The following is a 27,035-nucleotide window of genomic DNA, read 5'->3' as shown; positions in this document are numbered from 1 at the left end:
TCTCAGAGGAGGGAATGGTACGTGCAGAGGGACCGTTGGAGGTGAGGCGCCTTCGGGAACTGCACCCACTTCCAGAACACCAGCCCTCCGAGGGCCCACTTGGTAATAAAAAGGTGGCAGTCCAGTTCAGAGCCCGCAGGTGGATGCCAGGCGGTCGGAAGGAAGCAGCAGGAAGTCAGGAGACAAGGAGCGTGAGCCCTGACCCCTGGGTGGGCTTGTGCCGCCGCGTGGCTCTGGCTCCGTCTTGGGAGTCTGTGGTGGAGACGACTGGGGATTTCGGGATTGAGGGCCATATTCTCCAGAGATGATTTTTTTAAAAAGTAGACTTCGAAATAAAACATCTCCTGCAAAAGAAGATCTTCAACTCGGGGAGACGCTGTCTCTGAGTAAACCACAGAATAGGGCTGGGGAGGTGACTCCGTGGCCGAGTGCCCCTGAGTTCAGTCCCCAGTAGCTGCTGCCCACCCCCCAAAAAGGTTCTGATACTCCTAAGCTTTATCCACGAGCGATTAAGGACAAGTCAGGGAGAGGTGGGGGCAGATGGAGGCTGGCCTCTGTCCCCTGGAAGACCACTTGGCAGGTCTTGGGGGTAGGAAAGGAAGGCTGCGTCCCTGGTGTGGGGCGTGGACCTGGCACTTGGAAGCATTTGCTCAGATGCTCCCTGTCACTGAGGGTGACTCCCTGGGTCCCGTCTGCCTGCTCTGATGTCCCCCTGGCCTCCTGCAGAGGTGGGTCTGGTGCAGTTCCACGAGCCAGGCATCTACAACTACTCGGCCTTGCTGATGAGCCAGGATGAGGACACGCTGTACGTGGGCGCGCGGGAGGCCGTCTTTGCGCTCAGGGCGATGGACATCTCCAGGAAGCAGCACGAGGTAGGTCCTGCCCCCAGCCCTGGGGCTCTGCACGCCGGGCAGCCTGTCCTGAACCCCCGACTCCCTGTCTGGGCCCCTCCAGCCTGGGCTCCTGCCCACGGCAGCTCACCCAGAGACCTGCCGCTTTCCACCTTTTCTTCCTGAACCTTTATTAGGGAAGAATCTCCACCGGGCCCATAGGCAAGGGCCATGGCCCCGCATCCCCAGGATTTCCTGTCCCTCACTGCTGCCTGGGACACTCTCCGCCTCTGGGGGCGTTGGAGCACATCCCAGCGCCGCCCCCTTCATCTGTGTGGCTCTTGGGGAAGGGACTCCTTGTTCTCTGATCACCCCACCTCCGACCCCACGTCCTGCCAGCTCAGTTAGCACTCAGACCTCACAGACTCGCCTGCGGAGGGCGTCTGTTGGATTCGTTTGCACGTTTAGTTGGGGTCAGATGGAAATCAGCCGCATCTCGTGACTGGCCGCTCTGTCCAGGCAGCCTCCATTTCTAGGCCCAGCCTCGGTTTCCTTCCTGGGAAAGGTGCCCCAGCCGTGGCCCGGCCCCTTGTGTCCTCGCAGAGTCTAGCCTGGGGCTGTCCTGTGCACATTCTCTGCCACCCGTTGGGTGCAGAGGTCTGTCCCTGCAGGCCAGGGAGGGAGACTTCTCCGGCAGGTGGGGTCCTCCCTCCTGGGCCTCAGTGGCCTGTGACCCACCCAGCCGAGGTCCAGTGTCTTGTTAAGTGTTGCAAAAGGCAATTTGGGGGGGCAGGGGGCAGATACCAGGGAGGCTTAACCACTGACCCACATCCCCAGCCCTGTTTTTAATATTTTATTTGGAGACGGGTTCTGCTGAGTTGCTTAGGGTCTCACTGAATCACTGAGGCTGGCTTTGTACCCGCAGTCCCCCTCCTACACCTCCCAAGCAGCTGGGATGACAGATGCTGCCACCGTGCCCAGCAAGAGAGTCTGGTTCTGCCTGTCCTTTTTCACCTGTCAGCCAGAGTGCCCACGGTCACCTGTTTGGGTCCTGGGAGTGCCAGGGCAGGCCAGATGCTGGGCATGGTTCCTCTGAACGATTCAGCTCCACCCCGAGGGCAACAGGGGGTTTTTAAGTTGTCTGACTGTCATGTCAGGGTGGGAAAATGTGTTTTTCTTTTGCGATGCTGAGGTGGAACCCAGGGCCTCCTACCTGCCAGGCGAGCACTGTACCCAGGGCTGCACCCCAGCCCCGTCCTTATCTGGTGCTCAAGTTGCCCTGTTCTTGGCCAGTGGCAGCCCCCGGCTGGCTCCCGGGGCCTGGCTGTGGGCTGGTTTTGTGGCCCTGGGGAGGGAGGCAGCTCCGGCCTGTGTGGTGCGCGTCTGGCCTGGAGCTCTGCAGGGCCCAGCATCTTTATTTCTGTTGGACACACAGATGAGCTTCTGAGCATCATCCTCTGAAGACAGAGGTCACAGTCAGAGTCACTGGAGCGGCAGGGGGAGGCGTCTCGCCTCCTGCTTAGCCCCTTCTTCCCTGTGTGTCTGGTAGATATTTTGCTCTAGGCCCCGCCACCTTGTGGTCACCAGGCCTCAGGTGCTGCCTCTAGACTCATCTTGGAGAAGCGTGGAGTCCAGGATGAGCTGGACCACAGCCGGACACCGAGTGCCAGCCACTGTCCTGTGAATGGCCTCTGTGCTCCCCAGGGGGACAGAGACGCTAAGGTGCCCTTAAAGAGAAGGTAGAGGGACTTCTGTCTTCAGGGACTCCCTGGCAGCACGAGCAGGCCACAGTACTGACCCTGCGTTCCTCCGCCCTTGTGGGTTTCCTGCAGGGACCTGGAGCTCATCTGCCCTGGTGTTTCTGACGGAGGTGCTCTTCCCGTTGTGCCGGGGTTCTGCCTTCCCATGTCCCAGTTAAAGCTCCATCGCTGCGAAAATCCCAGCCTGTGTCATGTGTCTGCCACTCGGGCACCTGCTGGAAGCCTGCTGAGTTGGCTCGGGGTGATCCTCATCTCACCTAGGGATCCCCTCGGCCCACGAAGCTCCGTGTGTTTCCTGACTGCTGACCCCCAATGTCTATGAGAGTCCCCGGGTCATAAGAAACGTCCTGTGGTTAGGATTATCGTTTTTGTGGTCCTGAGGATCGAACCCAGGGCCCTATACGTCCTGTGCAAGCACACTCCACTGCTGAGCTGCATCCCCAGCCCTTTTTAATGTTTTATTTATTTATTTTTTGAGACAGCCTCACTCAGTTGCTGAGGCTGGCCTTGAACTTGGAGTCCTCCTGCCTTCGCCTCCTGAGTAGCTGGGATTACAGGCAGGCACGACCATGTTTCGGCAGCAGTTTGGGGGCCTCCCGGGAGAACATGCAGTGAAATGGGCTCTCATTCTCGCTCACAGGTGTACTGGAAGGTCTCAGAAGACAAGAAAGCAAGATGTGCCGAGAAGGGGAAATCGAAGCAGGTAACCTCTCTCGCCCGCTGCAGGACGGCCACCCGCGTCCGTCTTGGTGGTCACCTCCTGCAGGCTGGCGTGGCGGCAGGTTGAAGGGTGGGCGCGATCACCTCGTCTCTTGTGCTCCTGAGTTTTGGGGTTGGCCCCACAGCAATGCCAAACACGGGAGGCGTTCAGGACACATTGTTTTCGTTTATGTGAACTGAGCTCATCATTCACGTGGCCTGAGGTTTCGACCAGAGAAAGCGTTTCCAGGGGCTGCTGGCCACTGGTGTCAGCCGGGGGCTCACCGTGCTCCCGCTGTGGCCAGCAGACTTGGGCTTGGAGGGATGGCGGGCTCTGGGGGTTTCTGGCAGATATGCGTCCCTTGGGCACGCGGTGAGAGCCCGTTCAGGGGGTGCTGGGCGAGTGTCCTTTCCTGCCAGGAGCTCTGGTCACCCTCACCATCCTCTGTGTGCCTTTGTGTCCCCACCTGAGGCCATGCAGATGACAAGAGCCCAGTCCTCCTTGATTATTGGTCGTGGCAGTGGAATCAGGGCAGATTTCAGCAGTTGTTGGCTACGTTCAAAACAGATTTTTTTTTAACAAGTTTTTTTTTTTTTTTTGCAAAGTGCTAGACGCTTACTTGATCATTTGTACCCACACCCAGTGTTAGCTTAGGAAATGGGGGAAAGCAGGCTCTGAGACAGATCACGGGTGCCACAGGGAGTCCTTCTAGAGCTGAGACCGAGAGCCTGACCACGGACCGTCTCTCCCAGCCCAGTGCAGGAGGAGACCGTGAATGACCGGTTTAGAGAGAGTCAGGCAGAGGGAAGCTTCCTCCAACTGAGGTGATTTCAGCCTGTGGCACACAGAATCCAAGTGCTTTTACCCCAAATAGTGCATGGGTTCTTAAAAGGCTCCTTGTCTTCCCCAGGGGCCCTTTTAGGACACTGAGCTGGCTTTCCCCCCGGGGGCCCGGCCTCTCCCCTGGGCGATGGTTGGGCCTGGATCCCGAGACCCTCTTTCCAGTTGAGTGGGTGCCGCGGGCAGAGGGTGGGTCTCCAGGAAGGCCGAGGGATTCAGTGTGGTGTAGTCTTTGCTTTGTGTGTTCGGCGAGAGGAAATTGCATCTCTGTCTCTAGCGGGTGTCCCCAGTGCCATTTGAGGTCAGCTCACACGGCTTTGTTTGGTGGCCAGATCTTTGCAGAGTGTCAATTAAGGACTGAACTGAACTCTGTCTGGCACCTGAACAGCCTGTGGACACGGCAGAGTCGAAATTACAGGCCGGCTTGAGGTTTGGGTGTGCCAGGGGTCCTACTGGGGTGTCAGTGAACCCCCACTCCGTGGAAGGCCCGGGTGTGAAGGGGAGGACTTGGAGCACAAGGCCCGGGCACGAGTGAGCGGGGCTGGCGGCTTGCAGAGTGGAGGCTCCTGCAGCCGCAGCTGTGAGCTGTTTTTCTCTCCTGCAGACAGAATGTCTCAACTACATCCGGGTGCTCCAGCCGCTCAGCGCCACCACCCTGTACGTGTGTGGGACCAACGCGTTCCAGCCCACCTGTGACCACCTGGTAAGGCCACAGACGCATCCCTTGTACCAGATGGACTCAGGGCAGCCTGGTCCGGGTTCCAGCAGACAGGAACCCCTGGGGGAGGGCGTAGAGACCATCCCTGACCCCCCAGACAATAGGATTCTCTCAGGTCAGCTGTGTGAGGACTTGGAAGCAGCTCCGGGCCGGCAGGAAGCCCAACCAGCCTGTGATCAAGGGCACACAGCCGTCGTCGTGTCTCCTCTGAGCTTGGTGTCTGTGGCCAGGGGTGTGGCTTGAGGCAGGGCTGGAGGGTGTGCCTGGGTATGCCTTCCCACTGAGGCCTGCTGGCTGGAATTCTTCAGGATGAATACCCGGGAGAGGGATAGCTTGGTCGTGTGGTGGTTCCATTCCTAGTATTGGGAGGAGGCTCCATACTGATTTCCACAGCAGCTGTGCTAGTTCACACTCCACGAGCGTTCCTTATTCCCGCATCCTCACCTCCATCCGGGGCTATTTGTATTCTTGACGGCTGCCCTTCTACCTGGAGATGAAATCTCAGCGTAGTTTTGATCTGCATTTCCCCCGTGGCTAAAGATACTGATCATTTTTTTCAGATCTTCATTGGTCATTTGCCCATTTATTGAATGTTTTTTTTTTGAGTTCTTTATATATCGTGAATATTAATTCTCTGTGGGGCGAGTAGCTGAGAAAGGTTTTCTCCCCTTCTGTAGTTTCTCTCCTCCCATTACTGTTTCCTTGGCTGTGCAGAAGCTTTTTAATCTGATGCCATTCCACTGATGGGTTTTAGGAGCCCTGTGGGGGAAGTCTGTGTCTGCGCCTGTGTGTTGGAGTGTTTCCCGTGGGTTCTCTCGTAGCAGCTGCAGCGTTTCTAGACTGATTCCTGGGTCTTTGATCCATTCTGAATTGACTTTCGTGCAGGGTGAGAGATAGGGATCTAGTTTCATTCTCCTGCAGACGGATCTCCAGTTTTCCCAGGGCTGTGTGTTTAAAAGGCTATGCTTTTTTCCAGTGTATATTTTTGGCACCTTTTGTCAAGGACCAGATGACTGTATCCACATGAGCTTGTCTCTTTGTAAGATGGAGCATTTTAAGTAAGTACATGGAAGAACTAAAAACCAAGCATATTTTCTGCTGATATTCCTAGATTAACGAGTACCTGACAGATATAAAAATACGCTCATCAGTACTTGCTCCTTATCTGCTGGATACAGTCCCATGACCTGTAGAGGCTTCGTCTGATAACCAAGGTGGCTACCCAGCGACTGGTGGTGTGTGAGTCCATCACACGACTCAGAATGCACTGTTGACTGCAGCTATCTAAAACTGCAGAAGGCGAAACCGTGGGTGAGGGGAGACCACTGTAATGAAAAGCTTCATTTGCTGTTGGAATGTGGCTGAGGCATGAGACTCAGAGGTGGAACACTTGCCCAGCCTGCAGGAGACCTTGAGTTTGGTCCCCAGTACTATGATTAAAAACTCTAACCTTGAGTCAGAAAGAACCAGACAAAGCTTGGACTCACGAGAAGCTCACTTGGCAATCTGGCAGTCCCACAGAGACGGCTGGTGAGACCCACAGCACGGGTCTGTCTGGCTGTCTGTCTGCAGCACAGATAGATGCTGACAGCAGAAGTTGATATGGGAAGGCGGTGAGGAGTTTCTGGGATGTGATCCCCAGTCTTCAAAGACAGCAATTTTGTTTTTGCTTTAATGCAAAAAAATGAAAGAAAAAAAAGTGCAGTTGTACTAGAAACACACGGCCAGGCTAACCTAGCGAATCAGAAGCTTGCAGTACTATCTTGGAAACATGGATTCTGCAGAGATGTCTGTGGTTGGTGCGTTTGGTTTAAACCTAGACCGATACCTTTTCCTGATACTTTCAATAAAATTTTTCAGACTTATAGAAGAGTGGAACCGCCGAGATGGGGCAGCTGGGAATGTGTGTGCACACTCGTGGCTGTGTGTGCAAGTGTGTGTACATGCTAATACATGACCCAAGCCTCCCAGTTGTCATTATGAGCATTTCTTAGGGATAATGACATTTCCTGCACAAATCTGATTTTATCACAGTAGGTAAGAAAATGTACCATGATTCCCCAGTGTCGTTCACCAGCCTCACCCGGCAATGCCAGCCCTCCTGAGCCTTCCCAGGCTACTAGCTTACAGCAACATCCCACTTTTATTTTCTGTCTGAGTGCTCCCTGAATTTCCTGCAGGTTCGCCCCAGGGTTGGTTCTTATATCAGCTGCTGGTTCCACCTGCTGTCATCCTGAGCGATCTTCTGTATGCATTTCTACAAACCCTCGTATATGAAGAGGTGGACACGCCTCGTCTGTCATTTTGCAGGAATTCCCCACAATTTGTCATTTATTGTTGTCCTGTTTTTCCCTGTTTGAGAGTTTCCTGGGTTTTTTATTTTATTTTATTTTATATTTTTGGTACCAGGGATTGAACCCAGGGGCACTTAACCCCTGAGCCACGTCCCCAACCCTTTTTATTTATTTATTTTGAGACAGGGTCTCACTAAGTTGCTTAGAACCTCACTTAGTTGCTGAAGCTGGCCTCAGAACTTGCAATCCTCCTGTCTCAGCCTCCCAAGTTGCAGGGATTACAGGTGTGCACCACCACGCCCGGCAGCTTTCCGGTTCTTTATGTAGTTAATGTGTTTTGGCCTTGTACAGGTTTGGCTTTGTCAGTAAGATTATCCTGAGGTGGAGATTCTTGCCTGAGTTTCTTGCGAGGCAGACTGGGTTTGCTCTTCATATTCAGAGATGGATCTGTCTGCATGGTTACGGTGGGAGGGCGGTAGGGTTTCCACATTGGTTTGTGTAACCTGTTTATTGGATACTGTAGTTCTTCCTGTCTTTTTGGGGGGGTACTAGGAATTGAACCCAGGATGCTTAACCACTGAGGCACAACTCCAGCCCCTTTTATGTTTTATTTTGAGACAGGGTCTTGCTAAGTTGCTGAGGCTGGCTTTGAACTTTAATCCTCCTGCCTCAGCCTCCCTAGCTGCTGGGATTATAGGCGTGTGCCCCCTGGCACCCAGCTTGCTGTCTTTATTGATGTTATAATTCTGCCCACGGTGTTCTGGTGGCTTGCTGAGTATGTCCTATGTTTGGTTTGCCTTGGCCTCTTGACTGTCCTAGAGCCACAGTGTCACCTCCTGTGCCTTACAGGTCAGCCGAGGCCAGGGGCCTGAGGCACTGGTGTGCAGACCTGAGCGGGCCCACGGGTCAGCACCCATTTGCTCTGCCCTCTCAGTCTGGCGAGAATAAAGGGTCTGTAAAATTAAATGGCACTGAATCACATCATCACCACGGAAACTCCGATGGTTTAGCTGCTTTTTCTTTTTATTCAATTTTAGGACTTAGCATCCTTTAAGTTTCTGGGAAAAAATGAAGATGGCAAAGGAAGGTGTCCCTTTGACCCAGCACACAGCTACACGTCCGTCATGGTTGGTAAGTCCTGCACCCAGGCTCCTGCACCCGCACGGCTGCGTCCCCATGGGACCCTCGGCTCCTCTTCCCTGCTCAGTCCTGCTGCCCTCAGCTCCTTTAGGTGCTGGCTACCCTGGGGGACGCGTGCATCCCTCTGAACAGATGCTGGAGTGAGGGCTTTTGAACGCGAGGTTCATAACCAGACGCCGTGGTGTGACACCTTGCCTTATGTGTGTCCTGGGACCACGTCCCGGGGGTGTGGAGTGGATGCACCTGTTGGAGACCAGAGTTGCCCCCAGGCACACCTCCCGCGGGGGGTCTCGTGCATCAGAGGCAAGGGCTGGGAGCCGCTCGGGGACCCGAGGGGTGCATCGCCTCATTGGGCGGTGGGCTGTTAGGTGGCTGCGCCCAGCTGCAGGCTGACGTGGCGTTCTGCACATGCGTGAGAACAGTGCTGCGGGGTTGGGCAGGGGAGGCAGAGTCTCGGTGCATTTTTGACGTGGGATGTCTTCAGTTCCCGGGGGCTTGTGTGGACGTGGTCCCATCGTAAGTCGAGGAGCTGTCGGTCATTGCTGTCGGTTGGTTATCGCCTCTTCACTCGTAGAATGTGGCCCCTGCATCATCCAGGTGCAGAGGAAGCACAGGACCTAGGAAGTGCGGGCACACACCCAGAGATGGGGAGCTGACTCTCCCGCTGAGGGGTGGAGGGGTTGCCCAGGTGACAGAGAAACGGCGTGGAAGGTCATCTCCCCTTTCCTCCCGCCTGCTGCAGATGGAGAGCTTTATTCTGGGACGTCGTATAACTTTTTGGGAAGCGAGCCCATCATCTCCCGAAACTCTTCCCACAGTCCTCTGAGGACGGAGTACGCCATCCCTTGGCTGAACGGTAAGAGGCCCAGCCTCCTGGCGGGAGGGGTTCACCTTGGCTGCCTCTCAGTCGGGTCCCCAGCTGGTGCCAGCCCCCGGCAGTGGGGATGTCCCCGGTGCTACTCAGGACGCACGCTGGAGTCGGGGGCGTCTCATTGGGTCCATCCAGAAAACAGATTTGGGAGGGTTTCGCAAACACGAGACTCCGAGCCCAGTGTGGTGGTGCAGCCTGTAATCCCTGCAACTCAGGAGGCTGGGGCAGAAAGATCACAAGTTCGAGGCCAGCCTCAGCCACTTAGGCAGCTTACGGAGACCCTGACTTACCAGTAAGGGCTGTGAGGTAGCTCAGGGAAGGGTTCCTGGGTCCAATCCCCAGTACTACCCCTTCCCCAAAAAAAGTGAGATTCTGAGAGGAAAAGGAGAGCTCAGATAGTCAGGCTGGGAGGTGGTGAGGTTCCCAGCAGGACACTCAAGATGGAGCTCCCAATCCCCGGCCCCCAGCGCCCAGTCAGAGGGGTCAGGCTGCCCTGCGGCTGCAGACAGTGCGCGTCTGACATTTGGCTTTGGGGTGCCAGTGGTGGGAGACTCCGCGTGGGGCCTTCCTTGGGGGTGTGGCTGGTGGACCTCTGGGCTTCTTGGCGGTTTCTCGATCCGAGGGCAGGACAGCGGGCTGCTCCGTGTGGGGCAGCCCAGGTCTGGCTCCCTGAGGTCCCCAGGCTGCTTGGGGACAGGTGGGCCTGGGCCCGCGCTCTGCGGGACCACCAGGGGGCGCCTCTCCAAGGCTGGGGAGGCAGGACAGGGTCTGGGCTCCTGGCTGGAGTCTGGGAGGCAGGCACGCGCTTCTCACAGGGAGGCCCCCTGCCTCCAGGGTGCGCTGGCTGGGGAGCGGACGGTGACACAGCCCGCGTGGTCCCTGCAGAGCCCAGCTTCGTGTTTTCTGACGTGATCCGGAGGAGCCCCGAGGAGGGCGAGGACGACAGGGTCTACTTCTTCTTCACGGAGGCCGCAGTGGAGTACGAGTTCGTCTTCAAGCTCATGGTCCCGCGTGTGGCCAGAGTGTGCAGGGTGAGCGCCGCCCCACCGCCCGCAGCCCGCGGTGCCCGCCTGGGTGATGTGCGCCTGGATGGGGTCCCTCCCGGCTCCGGTCGGATAGGTCACTTTCCCTGCCGTTGTACCCCTTTGTACCACCATTGATGGGGCCTCCCTGCCTCAGGAATTCTGGTGGTTTTCCTGGGGACAAGGGGGCCGTGGTACCCAACATGCGACTGATTGGCCAGGGGATCTGGAGACTTGATGCACCTTCCCAGACCACCCCAGGCTGGGAACAGTCAGGGGTTTTTTTTGGGGGGGGTGGTATCAGGGATTGACATCTGGGGGTCTCGACCACTGAGCCCCAGCCCCAGCCCGTTTTTGTATTTTATTTAGACACAGGGTCTCTCCGAGTTGCTTAGCACCTCACCGAGATCCTCCTGCCTCAGCCTCCCAAGCCACTGGGACGTGGTTTCGTGCCCCACGGCACCTGGCTGAGAAGTCAGTGCTTGTTGAATGTCTTCACCAGACTTTTGGAATTGGAACCTCACCATTTTTCTCTGCTGGTTCATAGTTAAGAGGCGAGAACTGGCACTAAATGTGTCAGACACAAAGCTTCGAGTGCTTAGGAAGCGAGGATGCTTTCAGAATAAGGAGCGTTAGCAGGTGCTTAGCAGAGAGGGCTGCCTCAGGGTGGAGTTTGGGGGGGCTCACGTGGCAGCGTCAGGGAGGCAGGGCGACGGGCCTGGGCAAGAGCCGTCCGGAACCTTGGAAGCCCGCAGCAGTGGTCATTGGCCAGCTGCTCAGTCCTTGGACACACAGCTGCCGCGTGGCCTCCTGTGGAGTGAATGCAGTGGGGACCTGGGGTAGGCAAGGGTCCTCGGGGAGTGGTCACTATTGCCCCTCCATGTCTTTTCCTTGGGATTTCAGGGGGACCAGGGCGGCCTGAGGACCTTGCAGAAGAAGTGGACCTCCTTCCTGAAGGCCAGGCTGACCTGCTCGCGGCCGGACAGCGGCCTGGTCTTCAACGTGCTGCAGGACGTGTTCGTGCTGCGGGCCCCGGGCCTGAAGGAGCCCGTGTTCTACGCCCTCTTCACCCCGCAGCTGTAAGTGCCCCTGGCAGACGGGGTGCGTGCCCTGCTGGCTGCCCGCTGACCCCTGGGCGCTCACCCAGCCTCCCTGTCCCCAGGAACAACGTGGGGCTGTCGGCGGTGTGTGTCTACAACCTGTCCGCGGTGGAGGCCGTCTTCTCCGGCGGGAAGTACATGCAGAGCGCCACGGTGGAGCAGTCCCACACCAAGTGGGTGCGCTACAACGGCCCCGTGCCCACGCCGCGGCCCGGAGCGGTGAGCGAGGGACAGGGTCCAGGGAGGGCTGTTGGTCCCGTTCAGGGTTCACGGCCCACAGTGTGAACCTGATGCAGGTGCCCAGGCCTCCTGGCAGGTGGGTCACCTGGCCAAGTGCCCACGGAGCCTGGGAGGGCCGGGGAGCCCCCGCCCTCGAGTGTCCCTCTCTTCTGCTGGTTGTGTGACGCTGTTACCACACACGGCCAAAATGAGAAGGCGTGTCCCCGGCGTGGGCTGATCTTGGGAAATAGACATTGCCTAAGACAGTGAGGTCCCTTTCGTTTTCAGTTTCCTGCAGAGGACGGTGATTTCTTGGCAAAGGCCTCTGAACCCTCATGAGCGGAGCTGTCCACTAATCACTAGAGGTCACATTTTCCCCTCCTATAAAAGTAAATTTTAGGCGTAAAGAAAAATATTCTAGTCTGATCTGGGCACCTGCATGGTGAATTGGTGGTGACTGGGGTGACTGTGACCAGCTCTTGTGTGGGGCTGTGACCTGGTCCTGCGAGCTCCCCCAGCCCTGGCTCCCCGTGTGGGGCCTCCAGCCCCCACCATCATTGCTTGAGTGCAGTAAAATGTCATTTGTCATCAATTTTGGTTTCCCCACATCAGGAAGGTGGAACTGGAAAAGTCCTTCCAGCCTCTTATCCTTTAGGCTGCTGAGGACTGGGCTGGTTGTTAGCAGTGTGTAGCGTGCTGCTCTTCTCAGGGGAAAGCTTAGCCTTTTCGTCTATAAATAGATGATTTCAGGTGGACGTCATTACCCTAGGTATGTGCGTGCTGGCACAGATGGTGTGACTCTACTTTGTGTACAACCAGAGAAGTGAAAGATTGTGCTCCATTTGTGTACAGTGAATCAAAGAGCCTTCTGCTGTCCTGCATAACGGAGAAGAATAAATTTTAAGAAAATAAAATGAAACAGATGATTCCTCCACTGATCAGGTGTCCCAAAACACAATCATATCTTGTGGATGTGCTTTCAAACCGTGTCCCCTTGTTCCTGGGAAAAGGCCACTTGCGTTAGTCACTTTTGCCTGCTTCCTAGAATTTTGGTGTGTGGCCTTCTGGTCTTGGGCCCGACGTGAGTTCCAAGCTCCAGAGGCCACACGGAAGCCGTGCTGGGCTGCCGGCGGCTGCACATCAGCGATGGGTCGTTTTGCCCCCGCAGTGCATCGACAGGGAGGCACGGGCCGCCAACTACACCAGCTCTCTGAGTCTACCAGACAAGACGCTGCAGTTCGTCAAAGACCACCCTCTGATGGACGACTCGGTGACCCCAGTAGACAACAGACCCAGGTTGATCAAACAGGGTGTGAACTACACGCAGATTGTGGTGGACAGGACCCAGGCCCTGGACGGGACCGTCTACGACGTCATGTTTGTCAGCACAGGTGGGTCCCGGGGTAAGGAAATTGGGAAACGTCCTTAATTTCCTACGACTAGACGCGGCATCTACCCCCAGACGGCCCCAGACGGCCCCAGATGATGGTGAAGGCACGAGAGGATTTCTAAGAAGTCGCTAGGCCACGGCTTCCAGAGCTCTGTGACCATCAGGGCACCCGGGACACTCATTAACCATGACCCGGATCTGGGCTGGGCGGTGCGGGCTGTCCCTGTTGCCACAGAGCTGGGCCGATGACCGTGCCAGCTGGGAGGAACCGTCAGCGTGGCCTGTCCTGTCTGCTGGCAGGAGACCTGGTTCCTGCCCTGCCAGGAACCACACTGAGGAGCCTGAACCTGCTGTGGGGGGCCCGCCTCCCCGCCTGTGTTTCTGGACTGGGGACAGTGGCCTGCAGCCATAATAGCTTGGAGTTCTGCAGCTGACCTCGCCTGGGCCCCACCCTCACCTGCCTGCCCTTGACCCCTCCCGACACTCCCCGCCAGCCACCAGAGGGTGGGCCGAGTGCCACAGCCGCCCCAGGAGCTCTGACTTCCATGTCATGGTGGTTGGAAACGACCTGGGAACAGGGGTTTATTCTTCATAAGAAAATGGGAATCGCCCACAACCGGAGTTTCCTAATTATTAATCTTGCAAAAGGCTTTTTACAAACAACGTGAAGCTCTTCTAAGCATTTTTAGAGGAAGGATTCGAGAGGACAGAAGAGGGAGCATTGCCCACTGGGCGGGTGTCCTGGCCTGGCGGTCTCACTGACCTTGGCTTTGTCCTTGCAGACCGGGGTGCCCTGCACAAGGCCGTGAGTCTTGGGAACGAGGTGCACGTCATCGAGGAGACCCGGCTCTTCCAGGACTCGGAGCCCATCCAGACTCTGCTTCTGTCCTCAAAGAAGGTACAGTGGCCGGGGCTGCCAGGCGGGGTGGCCGTCCTGCTGGGAGGCTTTGCATCTCTGTCACCTGCGATGGGCCGGACTGGGGTCAGGCGCCTGGGATGGGCAGATCCCGTCTCCTGGCCCCGATGAACTGGCCTTCAGATTCTCCAGAGTTGATCCATGAGGAGGCGGATCTGAAGTCTGGGAAGGAGGGAGGACGGAGCTGGGAGGCGAAGGGGCCGTGCCTCATCGTTACACGTGGATGGTGCCAGGGAGGTGGGCACTGCCTGTAAAAGCACGTCCTGGTGCCCCGCGCTGGTGAGGCTGCAGACTGTCAGTGGGGTGTGACACTGGTGACTCATCCGCAGAGAAGTGACAGGCGACCTCCACACAGCTCTCTCTACATGCCAACAGGGTGCTTCCTCCCGCATCAGGGTGGACAGACGTTTTCTGTCCGGGGCCAGATGGTGGACGTGTGAGGCTTTGTGGGCTAGAAGCCGAGCCCCAGCTGGGTGAGCGTCACACCTCCTGAAATGTTCATAGGTCACAAAATATCATTTAGGTTTTTCTCAACCGTTAGGAACTGGGGACCCCCTGAGCTCATGGAAGCAGCCAGGGGTGGGGGCTGGAGTCACCCTGTGGCTGTCGCTTGCCGTCCTCTGTCACACGTCCACAGTGTCTTTGGTAGGAGGTGCCACTCTGTTCTGCAGCAGGTTTGGAGCAGGGAGAAGCAGAATGTTGACTCGTCCATCCAGATGCTGTCCGCTGCATGTGGCCCTGACCTGGGAGGCCAGTTGTTTGTCCTGTGCCTCGGTTTCCTCACTGGGGCATGGGAGTGAGTGGAAGTCCCCCCTCACTGGGTTGCTGCGAGGGTTCACCAGCCTCTTGAAGTGCTGAGGGCAGGGTGCTGGAGAACCCGGTGGCTGGGCAGGCCACATGCTGTGACACTGAGCAGATGGACCCTTTGCCGTGTCCGATGCTGGCCCTGGTGCTTGGCCCGTCTCACCAGCACCTCACTTCCAAAGCCCAGCTCTGGGACAAAGCTGAGATGTCACCTGTGTGCCGCCTTCCTCTGAGGCTGGGAGTCTCTGGTCAGACCTGCAGTTCCCCTGCACCTTCAGCAGGGGTGGGTGGACGTGTGTTCTGCAGGGGGAGTCAGTTGTGGAACAACTCTGCTCTGTGTTGTCACTTAGGGACCCAGGCTGGTGGGGGCATGGGTGCCAATTCTGGAAGGCATCGGGGTGGGGTTCCCGTGTAGGGCCGTTACAGGCCAGTCCTCTGTGGCTGCCCTCAGCCAGAACTAGGTGATGTGGCCACACCAGGAGGAAGGGCTGGTGGCTGTGGGTCCTAGTGGACCACTAGTGTGACTGTCCCAGTAGGAGCCTTGGTACCTGGGGACACGGCTCAGTTGTCAGGAGCAGGAAAGAAAGCATTGTATCCGCCATGGGGTCCCACACCTCTCCTCAGCCTGGGTGGATGTCAGCGGCTTGGTACCACCATGGCAGCAGAGAGGAATGGTCAGCAGTAAAGGACTGTCCCCCCGCCCCTTGCAGCAGCAGCCCTCATCTGTAGAAAGCTGATGGGCAGCGCCTCCGCCCCGCAGGCCCGGCACAGAGGGGCCGGCACCAGTGCCCTCCCTGTCCCTCGCCTGCAGCTGGAGCAGAAGTGCCACTCCTCACGTGCTTCTCTCTGATGGCAGCGAGGCCTCTTGCTCTGCTGTGGTGGACACGTGGGGCAGGTCACCATCTGACCCAGGCTCAAGCCAGCCTGGGTTCTTTGCCTCTCTGGCTCGAGGCCGTAATGCTGCTCTGAATCTGGGCGTGCACTCAGCACTCAGGTGCTGGGCCCGGGAGCCCTGTCCCTCTGCAGGTATCGCATTCTGGCAGGAAGAACTAAGGTCAGCCTTTAGACTCACAGCTCACCTATAGTGAGGCCAGGAGGTGGCTTGGAGTGTCGGGCACGGGGGGTCCCCCTCCACAGGCAGGGGGACCTGCAAGGAGTCTGAGCGGCCTTGACCCCTGAAGGAGAGAGGTGCAGGGAAGCAGGGGGCACCCAGGTGGGCAGCAGGTGCCTAGACGGGGGAGGGCGGGGGTCAGAGCAACAGCTGGATTCTGCTTGATCATGGACCTTGGCCTTTGCCTTTGGACAGCTCCAATAGCATTTCCCGTCGGCCTCAGCGGCCTGCTTTGGCTCCCATTAGGGAGGCCTTTCTTCTGATTCGGTGCTTGCAGACGCTTCACCAGAATCTGGTGAAGAAGCTCAGCCCCTGCCGTGGAGCATCTTCCTGACACCTGGCCCCACCTCTGTCTCCCTCCCAGGGCAGGAGGTTCGTCTACGCGGGCTCCAACTCGGGGGTGGTGCAGGCACCCCTGGCCTTCTGTGAGAAGCACAGCAGCTGCGCGGACTGCGTGCTGGCACGGGACCCCTACTGTGCCTGGAGCCCGGCCACCGCTGCCTGCGTCGCCCTGCACCAGGCCGAGGGCCCCCACAGGTACGAGGCGGGTGCACCCACACGCGGGCCCCGGTGCCTGGGCAGGTGAGTGACCGGTGCCGGTTGTCTTGCAGGGGCTGGATTCAGGAGATGAGCGGCGACGCGTCCCTGTGCCCGGGTGAGTGGGTTCTCAGTGCCAGTCCCCTCGGCAGCGCCGGGTCCCTGTACCATTTTCAGGCTCTTCGGTTCTGTGGCTTTTGTGTGCATTGTGTTTTCCTTTCTCCACTCAGGACAGAGGTCCTGTGTGAGACCCGTGACCTTTCTCTGTCCCTTTGGTTGCTGGAACAGGCTTTGAAGCGCGTGGGCTGTGTCAGCTCCTGGGAAAGCACTCTGCACCCCAAACTGTCCTCTCGTCCTCTCTCTCTCTCTCTCTCTCTCTCTCTCGCTTGGGGTTTGTTAAACAAAACCTGAACTTAGTAATGGGAAGAAAGGAGCCCGTGACTACAGGTTGAGTAGCCCTAACCCCCAAAACCCCAAATTTGGAACTTTCCCAGTACCCACAAGATATACCATGGTGGAAAATGTCACAAAAACTTGGTTTCATGCACATAATGATTTAAAATATTGTGTAAAATCACCTTCAGGCTGTGTGTACAATTTCCACGTGAAATATAAGTGACTTTTGTGGTTCGGCTTGGGTCCCCTCCCCAAGACGTCACATTGTATATATGCGAATATTCCAAAACTGGAAACCTGGGACGCGTGTGGTCCCCAGCATTTCAGACAAGCAGTACACAGCCTAGAATTAGCGGGGCTGGCTGGCCTTCCCCTTGAGGATGCCACTGCCTGCCACCAGCCCTCGGGAAGTAGCGAAGTGACCAGAGACGGGAGGGATCAGGCCAGGACGTGTGCCCTCAGCTCCGTGCCCTTCCTCCTCTAAACAGCTGTCCTGAGAGAAAGAAAAGTGCCGGTGGCAGGTGCCAGGGAGACCGACAGCCAGCCTTCCCACTAGCAAGAGCATTGATGGCTGGGTACAGGTGCAGGCTGGCCTGTGCCCACCGTCCCCTGCCTGGTGTGTCTTCTCCTGGGACACAGGGTTGAGAAACGGGATTTCTGCGGTTCAGAGCTGTCTTCAGTTTCCTTTGTCCCCCCAGGCTGCCACATGGGGCTCATCTGTGCTTTCCGGTCGCGCATGTCTTTATTTCCTTAGTTGTTCTAGAAGATTCCATCTTGCTCCACTGGGTGAAACTCTTGTGCCGTCTTGTGGGTGTTGACCTATTTTTAAAAGAAGTTGGGTAAACCAACAGTTTGTTGACGCTGTGCACGTTTATTTTGATGTTCCAGATAAAGTTAAAGAAAGTTACCGGCAGCATTTTTTCAAGCACGGCGGCACAGCAGAGCTCAGATGCGCCCTAAAGTCCAACCTGGCCCGGGTGGTGTGGAAGTTCCAGAACGGTGTGCTGAAGGCCGAGAGCCCCAAGTACGGTCTCATGGGCAGGAAAAACCTGCTCATCTTCAACCTGTCGGAAGGCGACAGTGGGGTGTACCAGTGCCTGTCAGAGGAGAGGGTCAGGAACAAGACCGTCTCCCAGGTGGTGGCCAAGCACCTCCTGGAGGTGAAGGTGGTCCCGCGGACCTCGGCCACCCCCACCCTGCAGGCCACCCGGACGGAAGAGAGTAGGGTCACCTCCAAAGTGTCTGTGGCATCCACCCCGGGGTCTTCTCCTCCCACCCCAGCTGTGCGGGCCACCTCCCCGGGGGCCACCACCCCACCTCCCAAGCCCGCGCCCACCAGCACGTCCTGCGAGCCACAGATCGTCTTCAACACCGTCCCCCAGCTCCACTCGGAGAAGACCATGTATCTCAAGTCCAGCGACAACCGCCTCCTCATGTCGCTCTTCCTCTTCATCTTCGTCCTCTTCCTCTGCCTCGTTTCCTACAACTGCTACCAGGGCTACCTGCCCGGACAGTGCTTAAAATTCCGCTCGGCCCTGCTGCTCGGGAAGAAGAAGCCCAAGTCGGATTTTTCTGATCTGGAGCAGAGTGTGAAGGAGACGCTGGTGGAGCCAGGGAGCTTCTCCCAGCAGAACGGGGAGCAGCCCAAGCCAGCCCTGGACACCGGCTACGAGACGGAGCAGGACACCATCACGAGCAAGGTGCCCACAGACAGGGAGGACTCGCAGAAGATCGACGAGCTCTCTGCCAGGGACAGACCGTTCGACGTCAAATGTGAATTGAAGTTCGCCGACTCGGACGCAGACGGAGACTGAGGCCGGCCACGTCCCCGCCGGTGTCTCGAGTCCCCGCGTGGAGAGTCTTGTGTTTAACCTGTGCTGTAGCTGAGTCTTGTCACCGTGCAGCAAACCTCAGTCCTCTGTGTTCTCTTGGGTTGAGTCTGTGACTTGTTTCTCTTTGTCCTCTTGGAAAACAGCAAGTGTCGCGCGTCCCGGTCTGAGTCCTGCGGTTGGCTGGAGCTTTAAGATGTGTCCGTGGGCGGCGGCACCGATTCACCTGAGCCCTGAGTGTCGTGGGGGAGAGATGGCTGGACCTGGTCGGCTGAGAAGAGCATCCCCTCCGCTTCCCCTCCTTGTAGCGGCCACTAAAAGATAATTTAATTCCAGATTGGAAATGACGTTTTAGTTTATCAGATTGGTAACTTATCGCCTGTTGTCCAGATTGGCACGAACCTTTTCTTCCATTTAATTATTTTTTAGAAGTTTTGCTTTGAGGGTATTAATGTCTTAGGTCATTTTTTTAAAATTACTGGAGCAGATGTTTTAATATTTAGAAGATGTACATCTTCCAGATTTTGTTATATATTGGGATAAAATATGGCTTATGTTGCTTAAGATTCTCAGGGATAGACTTACTTTTGCTAAATCCATTCTTTCTGCTTCTAGAAACGTAGACCTGAAACCATCTCTTGAACACACTCTTTTTTTTTTTTTTTTTTAAACTTTATTCCTTGAGGGAAGCAGAGAGATTGTGTTTCTGGACTTTATTTTTTTCTTTCTTCACTCTTGAAGAGGAGGACTGTCCCACATCCACAAGACGGGTTTGAATGATGCAAGGTGGATCGATGGGTCCCTGTGACGATCGGGCTGGCCCATGAGGGGAAGAGCATTTTACGACCCGATGCCCGTGGCTGCCGGAGGCACCCTCCCGTCCAGGCGGATGGCACTTCACCAGGACGTCTTTGGCTCTCTGATCATCTCCTGTCTCTTCTTGCTTCCATCTCACCCCCACTGCCCTGCCCAGACATGCCCCACGTCTAACAGAGCTGTCCACCCTGGACCAGAGGCAGGCCGTGATCCCAGCCACCTGTGGACGTGGCCGCCCTTCCCGACCAGCTCTGCCACCGTGCGTAAGGCTGTCCGTGGGCGGGACGAGCTCCGCCTTTATTTCTCTTCCATTCCATCTCCCTGCTCTGTGAATACCCAGTAAGAAGAGGCTTTTATTTCCATGGCAAAGAGCAATAAACTCCGGATTTCTGGGTGCCTGTGTGGACAGTCTCATCTTCCAGCCTGCTCTGATTTGACCATTTGGTGTAAACATTTGTGTTTTATAAAATTCACGTGGTTTTTATTTTTCTACTTTGAATTGTATACATTTGGAAAGTACCTGAATAAACGAGAAGCTTCCATGGTTGAGTTGGGCAGGCCGTTACTTAGCAGAGGCCATGTGTCCTCTCCCCGTGAGCGGGGTCGCCTGGGAACTTTCTTTCTCACCCCCACGTGTCTGTCTCCTGCTGTGTACCACCTTCCCCGGCACGGGGTGTGTTCCTGACGACTTCCGCCTCAGTGCCCTTTCTTTTCTGTCCTCTGTCTCGCAGCCTCATCTCCTAAGCCCTTCCCTCCTCCTGGCTCCTCCTCCCTGTCCTGTCTGGGTCCTGACTGGTCTTCCTCTCCCCGGAGCCCCTGGCCGCCCTTGAGCTCAGGGCCCGACAGCCGTACACGGGTCATCTTGTTGCCGCCCTTCCTGAGTGACCAGGCACAGCAGGTGCATGCTCTGGGGACCTTCCACCTCTTCTGCCAAGCCACAGGTGAGTTGCAGTCAACCCATCCGTTGCTCTGTCTTCCCAGAGGCAAGTGGGCGGGGCCTCCTCCATGCCCACTGGATCAGGTGCTGACTTTACTGCCCACCACCTGCCTGGCCGTGGCTCTGTCATGCTTTTGTGGTGGGTCCAGCCTGAGATAAATTGCAAGCAATCAGCACGAAGCTGTTCCCGGTATACAGCAGGGGTTAACCAGCTTTTTCCCATAAAGGGCCGGATGTTAACTATTTCAGGCTTTGTGGGCCACGAGGTCTTAAACTCTCGAAGCAGCCATGGATGATCCGTAAGGAGTCGGTGGGGCCATGTGCCAATAAAACTTCATTCACAAAACACAGCAGTGAGCTACATTTGGCCGCAAAGCCACAACTTGCCCACTTGTGTAGGGGGTTGCTACTGTTTCTCAAAAAATGGGAGGTTAACAGATGAGGCATTTGGGAATTTTTAATAAGTAACTTTAGAGCTTCCAGAGGGAAATTGTGTTGATGATTCGTTCCATGAGGTTTCCACCTCCCTTGTAGCTGGGCTCACTGCTATGAGTTAAATCTGCACTAGGTCACCTGATGGAAAGGTGGGGGGAGGGGCACCCAAGGAACTGGCCAGGGACAATGAGGGATTAAGAGAAACCCACACGCACAGAGGGAGATATTAAGAGAAGCTGGGATCAGGTGGGATACTGCACTCTGCTGGAAAAACAGTGAAGAGCTGGCTCAGCAAGTTATTTTTCTAGGGTCTCATCATTAAGTAAAAGCATTGTTCTTTGGGCACTGCAGTGTTACAGGGCTAGAAACATTCTTGCAGCTATTTCACTGTTGCAATGCTTGGGGCTTCTTGTGGCACCCAGGGAGCCCATTGTTCAGAGTTACTGTTAAGCAGGCTTGGAAGTAGCAGCCCTGCTGAAACATTGTAGTTGTTTTGTGCAGCTCAGAATTCCTGTATGCTGGGAGCTATGTGCCTGAGATCAGTAAGACTCCTGGACAGAGCCTCTTCAGACAGAGCATCACCAGAGCAACTGGGCATTCTGTGTCCTTGGACAGAAACATTCCCAGGCAGCAGGCGCACCACAGCTATGAAGCAATCAGGGACTCCTGGTCACAGTCACCACACTCCACCGGGGCAGGAGGAATGGAAGGCAGGAAATATTGAAAATCTCGTGTCCTACCCAAAGGAGGGCTTCAGCCTGTGTTGGAGAATATTCTGAAAGGACATCTAGAAAGATGATAGTTCAGCTAAAGCCATGCTCCACATGTGTCCTTGGCTTAGGCAGTGCCCAGGGCTCTGGTTTTGTCTGATTGCGGCCTGGGCCCCTGCACAGAGAGGAAGAGAGAACTTGAAAAAGGGAAACAAACCCAGTTTATCTTTTAAAAAACATTTTTTTAAATAAACTATACAGTTTTAAGCTGTGGTTCACTTCTTGTTAAAGTTCTGGGAGCTTTTGGGTGGCCTGTGTCCGCTGTGAATGCATCATGCCAGTTTTCAACTGGTGGCACTGGACAGGTCCCAGGTGGGGGACAGGACTTGCTTGTTCATCAGTGCTGCAAGGACAGGCCTTTGAGTGACTGACTCCTGTGGTCCAAGCTCTTTGTTTTGTGAGATGGGGTCTTGCTACCTTGCTTGGAATGACCCTGAATTCCTGGGCTGACGCAGTCCTCCCACCTCAGCCTCCACAGTAGCTGGGACCACAGGTGTGCACCACTGTGCGCAGAATGCCCAGGCTCTTCTGCTTAGTGCTGTGGACCAAACCTGGACTTAGACACCTGTCCTTCAGTCAAGTATTCTACCTTGGGACAGGCAGGGTGGAAAGTCCCTCAGGTGGCTGGGTGGCCTGTGGCCTGTGGCAGAAGTGGAGTCTTTCACAGGCGCTCAGGTACCTCCCTGGTGTGGGGGAGCCAAGGAAGCTAACATTGGGTCCATACAACATGGCATAGGACCCAGGGCTCCTTCACTGGCTGGTGCAGGCAGGCTCTGTGGCAGGGGATCATTACTTGTTTAAACAACAGATTCTCAGGTTGTTACCTGTTGGCCAGGTGTTCATATAAGCACCTGGGTGTGGGAGAAAATGAAAGATTGGTGCCTTGCTGTTATATCAGCAGAAACCACTGCAGGTACTTCACACATGGAGAATGTAGTGCAGGGGATTTGTTACAAAGGTGACAGAAAGGCTAGGACCAACATGCAGGAGCTACAGGAAGCCACCACCAGCATGGGCCAGATGAGCAGAAGGAAGATGGCACTGCCCGCTCCACTTGCCAAGCCACTGAGACTGGGCCTGGGAACCTGCAGCCTCCCTCTGCTGGCAAGAGGTCCTGGGCTGGAGACAGGTTTCTTCCTTCCGACTTCTGTCTCCTGTCAGTGCTTCCAGACCTAACAGGAAGCTGGTGGCCAGGGATCTGTGAAGTGCAACTGCGGTCAGCAGTGTTCAGGGCATGGCCGAGAACTGAGGGATGGAGGAGCCTAACCTGGAAGGGATGGGGAACCAGACTGGAAACAGGCCTCCAGTCTCCTCTGCCCTCCTCCTCGTGTGGTCGTTATTCTCCATCCAGAAACACTTGGCCTCAGCTGGGACCCTGGTTTTCTGTTCCCTTGTTCCATTGTAGCCTCATTTGTGAGGTTCTCCGTGGAAAGGGTGGCTGGCCTCGGTCCTGTGCAGAGAGGATCGAATCCCAGGCAGGCTTGGCCTGTGGTGCACCCAGAGGGACCCATGGGGCCTGCAGGCTGAGCTGCTCCAGGAGCAGAGGCCCCGGTGTGGCCTCTGAGGAGCAACTGGAGCTGTGCCTTGGAAGCAGCAGATGGATGCTATTCCAGGTGAGGCGCAGGCTTCCCTCTATGCAGAGCCTTCTCCCAGCCTCCACCTGCTGCCTCCCAGCAAGGGGTGGGGGGTTGGAACCCTGAAAGTTTTTTCCCTTTCCCCAAACAGCTTTTCTGTGGTCATTGTCCTAAGTGCCTTGGGGCTGTCTGATTAAAGGCCTAACAGAGGGTTTCTAGAACAGGAACTTAGAGAGAGGGCGAATGTGGAATCTGCAGTCCCCGGCTGCTTCCTGCCAGCTCTGCTGGGAGACCCTTCATCTCAGGGAGAGCCTCGCTGGCCAAAGGTCAGGCCTGGACTTGAGGAAAGGGCCTCCCCTGCCCCTACCCAGGGCCTGTGTGGCACCTGGAGACAGTCCCACCTGCCCAACGTGCTCCATGCCAGGGGTTGGGATGTGTCCCTGTTCACTCAGCCATGTAGGAGGGGGGAGGTCAGAGCCTTGCTGAAGGGGGTCAGGGTGGGTCCGCCTGAAATGTCCCAGGGTCTGCGGAGGGGGAGTTGCCAGGGGAGGGAGGCCTGCCGTGTTGTGGCAGGGTGAGGGGCAGCTGTGCAGGCTGGTTTCGTGGCTGTCTCCTGTGGCGGAACAGGCAGTTAGGATGCCCCCTTCCACAGGACAGGTAGTCTCAGGTGACTCCAGAGAGGGCCCCAAGCATGGCGGCTGGGAGAGTGAGCCTGGCCTGGTCCCTGAGCCCCCAGTGGCCTCTGAGCTGGGCATGCTCTGCCCTTCCTCAGCCTTCATGCCCGAGTCCTTGGAGACCAGGCGCCACCAGGCCCTGGAGCAGCTCACAGTGTTCACCATGCCTGAGGCACTAGTGAGAGCCAAGCGCCTGTGGGACCGCCCTGCAGTGCGCTGCAGGAACTGGGGCCACTGGAGACCAGGACAGAGGCCCCTTTTCCCTGCTGCAGACCCCAAGACCCTGCGAGGCTCTGTGAGTCCCCAGCCCCCTTGTCCTTAGCACTCACAGTGGCCTCTGTGAGCCACCAGGTGGGTGGGCCGGAGAGTCAGCATCCTTGATGGCCCCTTTCTCCAGGAAGGCAGGGGCACACTAGGAAGGCGCCCTCCAGGGCTTCCTCCCCACTCCAGGATCCCGTATCTGTGGCCACTGACAAACGTTCCAGCCGTCTGGCTCTCCCCTGGTCTTTTCCTTGGCTGGGAGGTGGTGAAGATCACGTGACTGCTTTTGCCTGAAGGCTCAGGGCTAGGTGCCTGGTGACTTTTGCTGGCTTTTGATAAAGGGATCCACGCCTGGCTCCAGGCTGCCGGTTAGCGGCATTGACTTTGCTGAGTTCAGGTGGACACTAGAGTGTTCTTGGGGAGTGAGCTGTGTTCACCCAGGGTCCTGAGCCTGGATCGCCCTGCACAGCGGCCTGCTGATCCTCGGGTGTCCTCTGGACCCAGGGCCCAGAGTCCAGGCTCCCCAAGAATCCCTGTTAACAACTGGCCGTCACCTCTCAGGACCGCCAGGTGCCATCCTGACCACCTTGGAATCTGGAGTGTCTTAGGGGAATGTTAAGCTCAGGGCCGTCCCTCTGGTAAGTGCCCATCATCAAGGCTGCAGAGAGGGCCTGGCACACTTGGGACTTGGCTCCATCCCCTTGGGGATAACAGAAGTTTGACCCGGATGGGGTTCAGTTCTGACCTGTCTCTCCAAACCCTAGCCTGCCAAGGACAAAAGAAGGTGACATCTGAGCTAGTGGCACACACTCCACCCAACACAGTGCTGTGCCAATGTGATATGGCTGCTGAAGCAGCTCGTGAATTCTTAGGTATAAAGACAATTTCTAGAAGGGAAAAAAACATGAAGAAGTTGACATTTCTGTTCCACCCTGGCCCCCTGGGCGGCTCAGAGTGGGCCTGAGTGAAGCAGGATGGAGTGACAGGCCTCCAGGGAAGAGTGGACAGGAGAGCCGACCAGGTGACCTCAGGGTACACCCCTGGCCACACTGCCCTTCCCACAGGAGCAGAGTCTGGAAGAGGAGGGGACAGAAACCCCTGCCCAGGAAAGGAAGCGACCCTGCCCCAGGGAGGGGCCCAGTGGTGGGCAAATAGGCCCCAGAGTCTTTGAGAAAAGAGGCTGGGGGAGTGTGTGTCGGGGCTACCCTGGCAATGGGCCCTGGCAGGGATGGGCCATGATGTTCAGTAGCCTGCTCTGGGTCCTCAGGGGACAGCTCCCACTGGGGTACAGCTGTCACCCTGTTACCTGCAGGAGGGCCATTTGGGCCTGAGCATGGAGTCAGGGCAGGCTGCATACAGGGTGGCCACTGGGAGGACACAGGTGCCACACAGAACAGCAGTGTGGCACTCGCTGGGGGAGTGGCCTGGGGTGGGTCCCTCACATTTGCCCCTTCTCATGGCCTCAGAGCTCCAGGCCTGTCAGCCTCCCCCAGGGAGGCCATTGCTAGAAGGAGGCTGGTGTGTTGCAGCAGAAGCAACTTCAAGGCACAGTCACATCTGCAAGGCACCCTCAGTCCTATGGGGTGGCACTGGCGGGTGGGCACAGGATGACGGTGCTGAGCCCAAATCTGCAGGAAGCTTCAAGATCCTTTCCAGAGCTGGAGTAGAGATTTGCAGGACATGGATAAGCCTGGCCTTTGTCATGTTGGGGACAGGAGGTCAGGTAGCCATCAAGTCAGATCCCTCCTACCCAGAGCAGTTTCCCTCTGAAGGTCAGACAGTGACTGGTGTCCACTCACTTGATGCCAGGAACATGTCCAGGTTGGTGGTGGCTTGGTCACTGCTGTGCCAGACTGAGACTTCTGCCTGACCCACTTCTCAGGGGCTGCTGGGGGAGATGGGGTGGCACCCAGCTTGGCTGACCTTGAACTGGCAGGATTGGATGGTGGGGGACTCAGAGCATGTGGCCCAAGGCACGAGTGGTGCTTTCAGCAGAGCCCAGCTGGAAGGTGCGAGAAAGATGCACCCAGCACCCAGACGCGCCTGAGCCGGCCCCTGGGGGACAGATTCAGTTTTGCAGCCACCTCCCCTGTCCCCACTGGTGGCATGGCGCTGAAGGGATGGTTCTGCAGGCTGGTTTTAACTCTCACTTTCCCTCTCTCTTTAATCTCCGCATTCAGAATGAGGTGGCTAGTTTAAAAAGAATGAATGGAACGTAAGTACTCCTTTAACCTCTTTTGTGTTTATGAGTTGGCACGTTTTTAAGTAATATTAGGACGAGCGTCCTCATGATGGCAGGGTATGTACCTGGCGTGTTCCATGCTGGCCCAGAAGGGTGGTATGGGGAAATCTCACAGTTGGAGGTCCCCGCCCATGGGGTTGTAGTGGTGGAGGTGCTCCATCTCGGCTACCTGGATTCTTCAACCCTGGGGTTTGGTCATGAGACCCTTCCAGAAGCTTCTGTTGGGTGGTGCTGATGAATGAGGGGGGAGGCTGGGCTTTTTTTTTGTAGAACTGACTTTAGTGTCTGATATTCAAAGAAAAGTCTCATCACTTGATCATCAGACTCGAGAGGATCAGTCTCATCAAGTCAGATGTTAGCTGGGTGCTGGGGGAGGGGCTGAGTAAACTGTGGTGTCCTGAAAGACGTGCAGCAGGGGAAATAGTCAACTCTGTACCCACCGCTTCCACACCTACGCACTCAACCCTACTGTGGATCAGAAATATCCAGAAAAAAATTGCTCCTTTGCTGAGTACGTACAGGCTTGTCACTGCTGTGGACAACGCACTGTGACAGTTACTCACACAGCATTCATATTGGGTTTTATAGAGGACCTGTAGCTACTTCAGAGCATATGAGAGGGTGAGCACGAGGAGTACACAAACACTCCCCCGATTTCTATGAGGGACTTAGTGGCTGTGGATGGTGGCCTCCTTGGGGCCCAATCCCTCGCTGATACTGAGGGACAAGATGGATGTCCCCTGTTGGATGGGCATCTACATACGTAGAGAAAGATGTGTCGATATGAATGTAGACATGCATTCATACACTTTTATAAACACAGGTACCTGGGTTAGAGTTCAGAACACT

The 27,035-nt window shown here is 56.4% G+C and overlaps 1 protein-coding gene across 8 annotated transcripts in view; it reads left to right on the top strand.

Moving 5' to 3' along the window:
* Positions 1-27,035, top strand: part of Sema4d (semaphorin 4D) — a 107,282-nt gene that overhangs the window by 72,273 nt on the left and 7,974 nt on the right. For 5 of the 8 annotated variants that reach the window (XM_078030661.1, XM_078030665.1, XM_078030662.1 and 2 more), the window contains 13 exons: positions 727-872; positions 3,231-3,293; positions 4,735-4,833; positions 8,180-8,273; positions 9,025-9,138; positions 10,039-10,184; positions 11,079-11,254; positions 11,338-11,494; positions 12,663-12,885; positions 13,667-13,782; positions 16,080-16,252; positions 16,327-16,370; positions 17,537-19,835. In XM_078030661.1, the coding sequence (XP_077886787.1) occupies positions 727-872; positions 3,231-3,293; positions 4,735-4,833; positions 8,180-8,273; positions 9,025-9,138; positions 10,039-10,184; positions 11,079-11,254; positions 11,338-11,494; positions 12,663-12,885; positions 13,667-13,782; positions 16,080-16,252; positions 16,327-16,370; positions 17,537-18,462 (2,477 nt within the window). In that variant the 3' untranslated portion in view covers positions 18,463-19,835. Of the gene's footprint in view, positions 1-726; positions 873-3,230; positions 3,294-4,734; positions 4,834-8,179; positions 8,274-9,024; positions 9,139-10,038; positions 10,185-11,078; positions 11,255-11,337; positions 11,495-12,662; positions 12,886-13,666; positions 13,783-16,079; positions 16,253-16,326; positions 16,371-17,536; positions 19,836-20,024; positions 20,235-27,035 lie in introns of those variants that run through there. The other 3 variants (XM_078030668.1, XM_078030667.1, XM_078030666.1) reach the window with 3 other exon arrangements.

Source organism: Ictidomys tridecemlineatus, chromosome 13, assembly GCF_052094955.1.
Source record: "Ictidomys tridecemlineatus isolate mIctTri1 chromosome 13, mIctTri1.hap1, whole genome shotgun sequence".
Lineage (NCBI taxonomy): Eukaryota > Metazoa > Chordata > Mammalia > Rodentia > Sciuridae > Ictidomys > Ictidomys tridecemlineatus.
This window is presented reverse-complemented; position numbering and strand designations above follow the sequence as displayed.